General features: G+C 43.9%; 1 protein-coding gene across 1 annotated transcript in view; it reads right to left on the reverse strand.

Moving 5' to 3' along the window:
• Nucleotides 1-808: 808 nt before the first annotated feature.
• BARX2 (BARX homeobox 2) overlaps nucleotides 809-12,725 on the reverse strand; it is a 71,449-nt gene continuing 59,532 nt past the window's right edge. Inside the window, exons 3-4 of the mRNA XM_084803692.1 lie at nucleotides 5,369-5,453; nucleotides 809-3,760 (exon numbers count right to left, since the gene is read on the reverse strand). Of these exons, the coding sequence (XP_084659818.1) occupies nucleotides 3,512-3,760; nucleotides 5,369-5,453 (334 nt within the window). The 3' untranslated portion in view covers nucleotides 809-3,511. The remainder of the gene's footprint in view (nucleotides 3,761-5,368; nucleotides 5,454-12,725) is intronic.

The following is a 12,725-nucleotide window of genomic DNA, read 5'->3' on the forward strand; positions in this document are numbered from 1 at the left end:
CTGGGAGCCCAGGCAGGTTGGATTTGGCCCCCAAGCCTGAACGTCTGCATCCTGATATATAGTAGAGAAGCAAGGGATGCCTTACTCCATCTTCTTTGCCAGCATGGCAATGCAAAGACCAGTGAGGTGGTCCATGGGCCAGTCCATGTAGGACTGCTTGCACACACCTTCACAGTCCTGGATAGAGATGTACGGATGTTGTAAAACCCGTTCTGTCTTCATTTTGCAGTTTGTCAGGTGCCTTTTGTTCCATCATCCGCTCATTCACAGAATCGGATTTTTCCCCCATTTCCCAAATTTGTGCAAATTCACATTTGCACAAATCTGCACTTGCAAAAATGCACAAATCCCCCCCAAAATGTGTAAATCCTCCCCAAATGTGCAAATCTCCCCTAATTGTACATTTTGATGCTTTAGCCTATTTAAATTTTACGTATTTTTCTAGGACTAAATTTGCATAAAATTCTGGAAAGTAAAAAAAAACAACTGGTTGGCAATCTGTGGAATCCATGTGACTCAGGAAAAGCCGGTTCACTGCGAAATCCACGGATTCATAGAAATCTGAACTTATTTGATTCCGCTGTAGATTCCTCCAACATTTCTAGGCCTGGGTCCTAAACCAGCTTAAATCCAAATTTTCTGGCTGAACTAACTGATGGATGGAGCCAGGAATTGCTTAGTGCATGGTTGGTGTTGGTGGCGGTAGTGTTGTTAATGGGAAGTACAGAGTCTTTGAGTTTTCTCTGGGCTTTTTGGCCCAGCTACAGCAAAATGCAGAAGAAGAAACCCAGTTCTCTGAAGCTTGGATGAGAGAGAGAGACTTCATTGACTTCTTTATTTATATATTTTATTTTTTAATTAAAAAATAAATGTTATCTTGATACATCTCTTTGCAGCCTTTGGGCAAAAATGCACCCTTTAACAAGACTATAGGAAACACGATGCTTATCTAAATCTTGGCACAATGGGCTGGAAAATAAATGCAATATTTCTCCTGAAAAGGTTTTCCTCTTAATTCTATGGCTTGCTCTCTCCAGATGCTAAAGATGTTTCAGTGCTCCTAAAACTAACTGCCTAACAAAACGGGAGAAATGGATTCAAAGCAGAAACCCCCCGAATGCTCTGATGTTTTTGTAGAGTGCTTGACATCTAAAATGTCCTTGAGCCAACCCAGATTTTATTAAGAGATCGAGCTAAATGTAAATTCCCATCTTACATTTTGAACTCTGGTTCAAAAGTACTTGTCTTTAAATACTAGGGTTGCAACGTTTGGGTAAATCCCACTGAACTCAATGGAACTCACCTCTGACTAAACTTGCTTTTATGCATTTATTTAATTAGTGAGATTAATTTATTTAAAGCTTCTTGAGCAGGTTGAGCCCTCTAAATACTTACCACCTCATTGCATATGTAGACTCAAGATGCTTGAGGAATTCAATCTTCACAAATTCCAACTGAGCTGCATCTCCTATCTGCATCTCCCAGACTAATATCCAGATCAGAACTTAGTTATTCAGCAACTTTCACTTTTCCCGAATGTTCTCAGCTCAAATAAATTGAAATATGGTTTTAAATGTGCATTTTGAGAGAAAGTAATTTTGAAATGCACATTCTGAGAGAAAGCTTATTTAAAAATATGTTTTAGATACATATTTAAATGAAAAGTTTTGTGGAGATGTTTTTTGTTTTGTTTTTTAATTGCAGATACATTCCAAAATGGGGTGGAACAGACCTATGGGAGAACAAAATGAGAAAATGACATGGGTCTGGATCCAAACTTAGCCGTGCTTTGAGTAGGCCCATTGAAATCAATGGGACTTAGTCATGACTAATGTAACTTGCCCTATTGATTTCAATGGGTCTACTTGAAGCATGACAAAGTCTGTTTATGTAGCCCATGAACTGGAAATAGAGTGATTTGCCCATCCCTAACATAGACCAGGCGCAAGTTAAAAATATAAAGTGTGAATAGGCCCTCAGTTATGACAAATTATTAAACCCTAATACTCAACTCATTGCATAGCTGTCTTGGGGGAAGTGCAACGAATGCACTCACACACCCTGGCGCTGGGAGCTGCTCCAGACCCCGCTTCTCCACTGACTGCCATCACAGTTCTAGTGTGATATTGAAGAACAGTTGATGGAAGCATAGACTTACTGTAGGCTCCTAGCAACCTCTGCTATATTGATAGCAGTCATGAGTCTTGATACATCCGCTCATTGCCACCTGCATTGCACACATTGGTGCAACAGCTTCCTGTTCCTTTTCTGCAGAGGGGAGCAGCCCTGTCAGTGTCAGTGTGGGCTCCAGGTTTTCAAGGGCTCTTTCTCAAGATACCCTCAGTACTCTTTTAGTGAGCTAACCTCCTTCTTGGAAACCACTGCCCATTTTCTAGCCCTCCTTTTCTGGGCCCAATCCAGACCATCACCCAAATGGAGAGTGCAAGGATGCTGCTTTGTCTCCTCACTCTTGACACTGCTTGTATGCTTGGAGAAGGCAGATGAATAGGCAGCAAAAATGAGGAGGAGGAACAGGTCCTACTGGCAACTGGCAATGTGCCCCCAAAGGGGTCTGGGCCTTGGCAGGTGCCCAAAGATACCCACCCCTGGGACTGGCTCTGATCTCATTGCATGCATCCCTCTGGCACACAGATCTGCTTCCTCTGCCGATGTGAACAGGGAAGCACCAGAGTTTTGGACTGCAGCCACAGTCCACTGGCCAGCTAAAGGCATCCCTACATATTTGCCCCTGCAGCCTTGGCCAGGGCAAGTTCCATAACCAAACCACTACGTTCGGGCAGAGTGGCACCAGAGCCAGCTCTTCCTGCCATTCTTGTTTGGGCCCCCTCTCACAGTTCCTCAGGTCACCTTTCGGAAGCTTCCTTCCTGCTGGGTCTGAGCCTCGCAGCTCCAAAAGCAACTCTAGATTTGCAGGAAAGCCTAACATCTGCTCCATGTTTTTCCCCCTCCCCAGACATAGCCCTCTGCTCTTTATAATGGTAGAACACCAACATCCCACCTTTTGAACACCCCATAAAAATGCTTTGCTTCAGCCCATACCCAATTAAGCACTGGTTACAGAAGAAAACTATGCTGGTGGGGAGACACCCCCCTTTTTTGGCAGTTGCAGCTCTGAACCCATTTCAAAGCTCAGGATAATATAATCATAATGGCAAGATAATGAACGGACTTCTCCAACACAGTCCGTTCACTAAAGCGCCTCTTCCTCCCAGTGCTGTCGGAAGCTGAGTCTGTGTGCATCTCCAGAGCCTCAGATTTCTAAGCATGCAATCTCATTTGGAGGGGAGCTCAGTCTCCAGGGTATCTGTGGAGAGGGTGTACACATGGCATTGGAAAGGAAAAAATTGTTTACACTGGGTCACTGTTTACATTGGGTCTCCTTGCCCCGCAGTGTAGGTACCGCACCAGTCGATTTCTTAAGGCACAAAGTGCAGGTGAATCCAGTTTATATATTGTCTGGGGGGGGGCGTGTTCTCTCTTTCTCACACTCTTAACTTGATACTGTCTCCCCCGGGGAGCTTTCTGCTGTGTCTTTAGGAGATTCTTCTGTCTCTGAGGAGGCATCCAACTGCTCCTTGGTCAATTTGCACTCTTCCGTAGTCTGGCCTTCCTCCAATGCTAGTTTCTGAGTTTGGCTGTTCATCTTCTCTTCTGCTTCTATCTCTTCTGAGGTGGGAATTGAGTTTTTCTTGGGGCGGCCTTTGGGCTTCGTGGGAGCTTCTTGCCCACCTTTCAGGACCTAGAGCAAAAACACATTAGTGTTTACCACTGTTTAGAAATTATATAGTACAAGACAGAGACAGACAAAGCTATCACTTTCACATTCTTTCAGTTCCCCCTACATCTTACATTTCTTTCATCCCATTTCCACATCAGTTTCAATATTTCAAAAGGTCCACATGAAAATTATATTTATTTTCATGCATATTTTTCCTAATACACATTGCATTTGTGTATACAATTCTGTCACATATATACATTTTTTTTCAAGCAATTTTCTCTACCATGCACATTTTGGTTCCGTTTTAGGTGGGCTGTTAAAGGCATTTTGTTCTGCATGGCTTTTAAAATGTATTAACTCCACACTCTTCTCTTCTGCTCTTGTTTCTGCTGTGGGTGATGTTTTACATTGTTTTAGGTTTAAATCGTTAAGTCGCTTTGGGGTATCTTTTTGGGCTGAAAGGTGAGTCATAGGTTTATACATAAAAAAATAAAAACCATAGTTTTGTACATTTTCACTAATATATGCTTTTTGAGCACGTTTCCCTAATATACACATTTTTAACACTTTTTTTGATTGGAGAACTGCATCATAAAACTCAGAGAAGTACATAATCCACAGAGCTGCAAATATCAAAGGATAACTGCATTTCAGTTTTCTTATGGGTCTGGGACTCGCAACAAAATGTTGCCATGTGGAGTTCAGTTCAGTGTTCCAGCCAGCCATTTTTTCATGCTAAGCATAGATCAATTTCAATGGGTTTAGTCTAATTCTAGTCTAAGCATGACTAGAATCATAGAATAGTAGGGTTGGAAGGGGCCTACAAGGCCATCGAGTCCAACCCCCTGCTCAGTGCAGGAATCCAAGTCAAAGCATCCCTGACAGATGGCTGTCCAGCCTCGTCTTGAATGCCTCCAGTGTGGGAGAGCCCACCGCCTCCCTAGGGAATTGGTTCCATTGTCGTATTGCTCTAACCTTCAGGAAGTTTTGCCTGATGTTCAGCTGGAATCTGGCTTCCTGTCATTGGAGCCCATTATTCCGTGTCCTGCACTCTGGGATGATCAAGAAGAGATCCTGGCCTCCCTCTCTGTGACAACCTTTCAAGGACTTGAAGAGCGCTATCATATCTCCCCTCAGTCTTCTCTTCTCAAGGCTGAACATGCCCAGTTCTTTCAGTCTCTCCTCATAGGGCTTTGTTTCCAGTCCCTGATCATCTTTGTTGCCCTCCTCTGAACCCTCTCCAGTTTGTGTGCATCCTTCTTAAAATGTGGTGCCCAGAACTGGACGCATTACTCCAGATGAGGCCTAACCAGTGCTGAGTAGAGGGGAGCTAGTACTTCCCAGGATTTGGAAGCTATGCTTCTGTTAATGCAGCCCAAAATAGCATTTGCCTTTTTTGCAGCCACATCACATTGTTGGCTCATATTCAGCTTGTGATCTACAACAATTCCAAGATCCTTCTCGTTTGTAGTGTTGTTGAGCCACGTATCCCCCATCTTGTAACTGTGCTTTTGGTTTCTTTTTCCTAGGTGCAGAACTTGGCATTTATCCCTATTAAGTTTCATTCCGTTGTTTTCTGCCCAGTGCTGGATCCAACCCTGTGATCCCAATGATCATGGCACTCACCATTTTCTTCCATTTCATCCTGCGATTCTGGTACCAAGTCTTCACTTGGAGTTGAGTTAGGCCCAGTGACTGGGCAAGATCCAGCCTAGAAAACAAGAGATCTGAATTAACAACAGACAGAAGACAAGACACACAGTCCACTGCCAAGATCTGATTAAATCACATCCTGCTGAAAGTGAACAAATTGTTCATACACTGGAGGGGAAAATCAAGGAAAGCCAAATACCAGCTTTTTGTAATTGGCATTTTCTATTCCTTTCAGAGGAAAGATAAAAATCCATGACTGGCATACTGCACAATGTCCAAATAAACCAACCAAAGAAAGTTAGAAGAATATTCTTCTTCCTCTTTGGTGTAATTAACAGATTAAGTTGAATAGCATAATCAGCCCAGAATTTTCTTGAGAAGGTTTTGCAGGAGCAATTCAGTAATCAAATGCATACTTACTTGGAAGAAAGTCCCACTGATCTCCATGGGATTTCTGTCTGAGCCAGCATGCATTGGACCATGCTGTTAACTGGGTTTTTAAAGGCTACCACCCTAAGCAAGGACTAACTTCTGAGTAAACATGCATAGGTTTGGGCTGCATGGTTTGTACAGGTCTGTGGTCATGTCACACTCTGTATCATGCATGTTGAAAAATAATGTTAATTTTTTTGTTTTATTAGCAATAACCTTCTAAGGCACCACACCCTGAGGAGGACAGCCTGCGTGCTTTTCTTTTTCTATGGGAAAAGTGGCAATCAGCAATGTGTGAACCTTTAAGTTCATCTCAGTTCACAGGAACCGGGAAAAGAATTAATCTACCAGTTTGTTCAAGCTAAGTAGCCACAGTTCTAGAAACTACAGCTTGAAGTATGGAGTCAGCTCTGAACTGCAGTCAAATCAACCTGGGCCTCATGTGAAATTAACGTTATTATTTATTTACCAATATTTATGGATCACTTATATTAAAGAAATTTCCATGCAGTATTCAAAACAAATCCTCATACAGAGAACAAGATTCCCTTCCTGGAAATGCCAGTCCCAAAAGTACTTTATCAATAGGTGCCAAAAACCCAGAAGGGTTCAAGAGATGATAGAAGAGATATGTGAGATTTCTTCCAAACCAAGTACTGTTTTTATGCAACCAGGGTTTTGATCCAGAGGCCCATTGGTAAAGGACAGACTGAAATAATAAGTCTCCTTGGATGAAACTCACCAAACAAAGAAACCTGAATAACACCTGCTGGTATTATATATTAGTTATACCTCCGCCATGATTATCGTCAGTGAACCAGAAACACAAAAGGTGCGAGGGCAATGTAAGCCAAAGCTGATGCACCCTGTCACGTCTTGCACACCAACAGTTACATGGTAAATGATTCTGAATTACTCTGTGACTTGTTGAGTCGTTTTCTGTAAGATGGGCTTCTAAGGCTTGTGTATACATTCCATTTTTAATCCTTTGGTTGCAGGACCAAGAAGTACGGAAGTTTCCCCTTAAAGGGTGAAAACAGGTGACTACTTACCACTTGGTTTCTGCTTTAAAATCTCTTGCAAGGGGTAGGAACATAGAACTTTTCTGCACGAGACATTTATTGTGCACTCACAATTCCTTACTCATGGTTGTTTATGGGCTCTTTAGACAACATCGTGATCCTCCAGTTTCACTACTGCTTTTTAAGAGCACTTTCCCGAGGTGTGTGTGTGTGTGTGTGTGTGTGTGGAATGAATCTGAGCATGTGGAGATAGTTAGCAGCTCAGACTCAGAATGGGAACAGCCAAAAACGGGGGAGGCTCCCTCCCTAGTGAGCTCATGTATGGTAAGGCATTCTTCTCAAGACTTTGGCACACAGATGGCTCAACCTGAAGGGCCCCCCCGTCCTCCTCCATGAGAACCCAGGTCTCAGGCGAGGAGGAGAGTGAGGGGCATGACTTGAGGGATGCTAGGTTCCATCACAGAGCAAAGCGGGGAAAATTAGAGGCGGAGCTCAGACGCTCCTCCAGGTTGGCTATGCATGATAGCCTATGTAGGAGGGAGCAACTGTAAGGGAGGGGCATCCCTCCTAAGCTAGTCTGGCCAGGAAGTTCTTGTTCAAACTGCCGGCAACTTCTCTAATTTCCACTTCGGCTCCTCTGTTGGTATTCATAATTGTGTGGAGTAGCTGTTTCCTTTGTAGCCTGAGAGATTCCTAGAATTTGCATTTGTAAGGAACCTGGTTGTTAACTAATAAAGTAGCGAGCCTGAAGCCTAGTAACTTAGAGTGTGTTGATTGCGAAGGGAGAGGAGGAAGGAACATTACTGGGGAAGGGATTAGACTCAGAATGGGAACAGCCAAAAACGGGGGAGGCTCCCTCCCTAGTGAGCTCATGTATGGTAAGGCATTCTTCTCAAGACTTTGGCACACAGATGGCTCAACCTGAAGGGCCCCCCCGTCCTCCTCCATGAGAACCCAGGTCTCAGGCGAGGAGGAGAGTGAGGGGCATGACTTGAGGGATGCTAGGTTCCATCACAGAGCAAAGCGGGGAAAATTAGAGGCGGAGCTCAGACGCTCCTCCAGGTTGGCTATGCATGATAGCCTATGTAGGAGGGAGCAACTGTAAGGGAGGGGCATCCCTCCTAAGCTAGTCTGGCCAGGAAGTTCTTGTTCAAACTGCCGGCAACTTCTCTAATTTCCACTTCGGCTCCTCTGTTGGTATTCATAATTGTGTGGAGTAGCTGTTTCCTTTGTAGCCTGAGAGATTCCTAGAATTTGCATTTGTAAGGAACCTGGTTGTTAACTAATAAAGTAGCGAGCCTGAAGCCTAGTAACTTAGAGTGTGTTGATTGCGAAGGGAGAGGAGGAAGGAACATTACTGGGGAAGGGATTAGAGTGGGGAAAATAGGGTATCATTTCTGAAAGCAAATGAAAAGGTAGTTTCCTACTTGTGTATTTACACTATTCTGCTATAGCACAGGTTATGTAGTGGAAAAGCAGGAAAGGAAAAGCTCTTTGTATAAAGTTCGGATCTCAGTTCTGCAATGAAACCGAAATTCTATACAGTGATTAACAGCCTCGTGTAGAAAAGTTCATAGGAAGCTGCCTTATACTGAATCAGACCATAGGCCCTTCTGTCTCAGTATTGTCTGCATGGCCCTGCTGGCTGGGAATGATGGGAGTTGCAGTCCAACATATCTGGGGGCACCAGGTTGAGGAAGGCTAGTCTCCACGAAGTGGAAGCAACTCTCAACTGTTTCAGACATTAATCTTTCCTAGTGTTACCTGGAGATACCAGGGATTGAACCTGGGCCCTTTTGCATGCAAGGCAAGTGGTCTATCACTGAGCTATGACCCTTCCTAAATTAGGTAACTTTATGGTGGGCTATGGTCACATAGCGAGTGAAGTGTTCCCAAGAGTCAACATGGTACCTTAGTTTAGATAATAGGTGACTAAGGGGTTACACGATAGAGGTTTATAAAATGATACATGGCATGGAGGATGTGGTTAGAGAGACATTTTGATCCATCTCTGATAAGACTCGAAATTGGGTCAATTGATTGGCAGCATATTCAAAACAGACAAAAGAAAATACTTCTTCCCATGGTGTGTAATTTACATGACTGGAGCCTCCATGGAGATGGCTTTAAACTGGAATTAGACAGTGGAGGATAATATAGCTGTTGACAGATGGATCCTCCCTGAACACTTCTGATCCCAGTGGAGGCTGGTGGCTCTGTTGTCAGTGGGGCAGTGAATCCGCTCCAGGCTTCAGTCAGAACTCTAAAGGGGTTGCAGAGCACCTTGGAGAGCTCCTTTAGAGTTCTGACTGAAACCCGGAGCAGATTCACCACCCCACTGACATCGGAGCCACCAGCCTCCATTGGGGTCGGATCGGTGGATCATCCCTGAACATATCCACAGTGATATTCGCCACGACAGCCAATCTGGAATATAAGAGTTCAGAGGAAGAGCGCCACAGATGACTAGCTGCTCGGGCAATGGCAGAAGAAAGTCATTGCCTCTAAGCTCTGCTTCTAGGCTCCCTCCAGGCATTTGTCTGGCCTCTGTGGGAACCAGGTTGTTTGACTACTGATCCAGCAGAACTGCACTTATGGTGTAGCTGACAGAGTATTGGACTCAGATCAGGAAGTCCTGAGTACAAATCTTTGCTCAGCCACGAAGCTTGTGGTATGACTGGCCAGACTAGGTCTCTAACCCTAACCTACTTGACCGATGGAGGAGGGTGTGTGTGTGTGTGTGTGGCGGGGGGGGGTTCTTGCAAGGATGAAGTGAGATAATGCCATGTATGTCACTTCAAGCTCCTTTGAGGAAGGTAGCCTGTGAGAAATATTAAGCATTTTCTTTCAGTTGTGGGGAAACGGTGTGCGATTGTGACAAACTTGTGTTGCCGGTGCTTACCGACAACTGATGCCTCTCACAGTTAGACAGATGGAGGCACACGTGAATCACTCCATGCATTGGAAGAATGGGTGGAAGAGGTCACGTGGGCTAGCCCCACCCACTGCTGGAAACCATGTGCCACCTCCCCTAATGAATACCCAGTGGGCATTCATGAGAAAGAGTTATCCACATGTAGAGAGCTCCTACATTTGAGAAGGCACCCTGCCAAAGGTTTATGGCTATTAATAGACCTCTCCCCAACACGAATTTGTCGAATTCCACTTCAATTAAGCTAGTGTTCATTGCCCAGGGTGGCCATGTATCCTCTTTTACAGAGGATAGTCCTCTATTTGAAGGGCTGCCAGAGGACTTCCCTCTGTTCGAAGCGTTCTCTGTTTGAATGACTGTCCATTGACAGTTAGCATCTAAAAAGGAGACTGAACAGGAAAATACACAGGTCGCCTGGTCACAGTATTGCACATTATGGTGAGATGTACTGCATTTCTACTTAAATTATAGTCAATATTTCTAAATTTGCATCTATACATACACAGTAGCATATAGAAATGTTATGCAAATTGCTGCCCTCTTTTTTGGCGATTCATAAGTGGCAGCGATGCATTTATGCTGGGAATCCCCAAAACATGACCATCACCCAGAAAGTACTGGGGAAATGGGGGGGGGGAATGCCAGAAGGCAGTATTAACTGCAGCATTAACTACAAGGAGGATGACTGAGCTCTTGAAAGAATGCATACATAAATTTCTGAGTATCAAGTGAAACATGCCTTCCATTTTAAACTGGGAAAAGCAGTAATAATAACTGTACCCAAAGTATTGTATGTTTGGGGAAAGTTAGCCAGTGCCAATGCATTACCAAGATTCACATGGGAAATGTGTCCGCTTTTTTTCTTGCACCAGCTAGCATGTGCCTCATTGCAGCTAGATTACCTGTAACCCTTACAAACGTCTTGCTACGCCTGTTAGAAACGAGTGCTGCCTAGGAAACCAAAGCAACAAACAGAGGGGCAAAGAGCTGCAAAAGTGTTGCTTGCTCATCAGGCTCAGTCACGTACCATGCCGAGGAACGTTAATGCCAGAAAATTCATGCAGCAGCAACCCAAGCACATGATTGATGAGGCCACCCAACCAGTCATGTGAAGTTCTAGCACACCACATTAGCCACCCGAATGCTTGAACCATCATGAATATGGCCCTTTTACTAAAGGGACACAGAATTCCTACATACTGAGCAGCACTACAGGCATCTGGAAAGTTGACAGCATGAAGTGTCCAAATATGTTTGGCGTGCTGGTGAGCATCTCGCCCTGATGACGGATGCCAAGCACTTGAAATGCAGCCACCATGGCCTCATGCTTTGGAAAAGTCAGTAAAAAGAAAGAAAAAAGATCTAAGTTTGCAGAACACAAAACAAAAGGAGGGAGGAGAGTGAAACGAGAAAAACGTTTGTGAAGCTGTGATTTTATTAATAACTGCAGGCTAATTATACAGAAAGCTCCTCTTGAAGGGGTGTGCTACCCGGATGCACACGACAATTCAATATACAGCAAGGTTTGTATCAGGACTTGAGTCCATAGCAGATCTTGAATCTGGAGCCTGTAGGATGTGAGGCAAATATTTAGCCTCTGCACCACCACCAGGGTCATAGAATCATAGAATCAAAGCTGGGTACTATAGAGTAGCAAGCTGGGAACTATAGAATGGAATACATAATGCTAAACTAGCCTCCCCCAGTCTGGTGCTGTCCAGTTGCAGTGAACTGCAATTCCCTTAATTCATATGGCACCTAGGTCTGTCCTCCAACAACTCACTGCTGCTCCCCAAGTATCTGCTGCCTGAGTTGGCTTCCTCACCTTGACTAATGGTAAGGCTGGCCCTGGAAAAAAAGATTGGAAGCATTCACTTCTGATTTTAAACTAGCTAGAGTTCCCCATTATGCTCCAATGGGAGCTTTCCCCCCACAATATAATGGGGAGGAGGGATAAAGCTCCCCTAAATGGGTGTCCTGATCCAGACTGAAGTCTCTGCACCTGCAGTTTACTCTTTAAAACACATTCATGCCATTGCTAACTATGTGAATGGTGTTGTCTCTAGTAGCCATTAGACTTTTTTCCTGAACTGTGAAAACAAACAACTGGTTTCCTTCCCCACTGACTCACACAGCCAGCATCAATTCCCTCTCCATATCAGCCAGTGGAAATATATAGGTCACCCTTTCAAATGGTATGAGGAAGAAAACAAGTTTATCTCTCTTCCTCCTAAGTATCACTGCACATAAATCCATGCTGGCATGCACATATGTATCAAGCACTCCCATGGCCTGGTATGTATTTTCCACTGATATGATCTATTCATGTCGCCTTTGATTCTAAGGCAAGGGTGCTTTGAAATCTGATCTGATCATGTGACTGAGCACTCAGGAGAGCAAACTCATCTTCACATGCTTAGGAGCCATCATGGTACTCTCAGCACCTGAACAGCTGAGAGGAGCATAACAAGTAATCATTCTGTTGCGGCTGGGAGGAGATTACTCCCCCAATCCCAGCTCAAGGAACACTTTTGTCCAGGCCTAAATCCCACAAAGAGCAGCGGGAGTCTATTTGACAAATGATGACATGATGAGGTCAAAGCACTGGCTGGTCTTAGAAGATCTAAGAGAATATTTCAGGGTGAGCGTCTGCTTGCTTATCCTTTTTTCCAATGCACCAAACAGTACAATTGTTTTTGCTGTTATTCATACGTAAATAGGTGTTTGTTACTGACATAATGAAGATATACTTAAATTAACAGCTACCTTCTGGAAATTCATACAAGCTAGGAAGATGAAACTGGGAATGTTTATAGATAGTATTCAAATAGTAAATGCAGAACATACTTTTTAAAAAGTTTTTAAAATTCTGAGCAGGGCAAAAAAGGCATCTCCCTTCCATTTTAATGCAGCATTAGCTTCAGGAAATAAGGTTATTGCATTA

This window comes from Heloderma suspectum, chromosome 6 (assembly GCF_057233095.1).
Source record: "Heloderma suspectum isolate Gila_16-S chromosome 6, 16-S_ref, whole genome shotgun sequence".
Lineage (NCBI taxonomy): Eukaryota > Metazoa > Chordata > Lepidosauria > Squamata > Helodermatidae > Heloderma > Heloderma suspectum.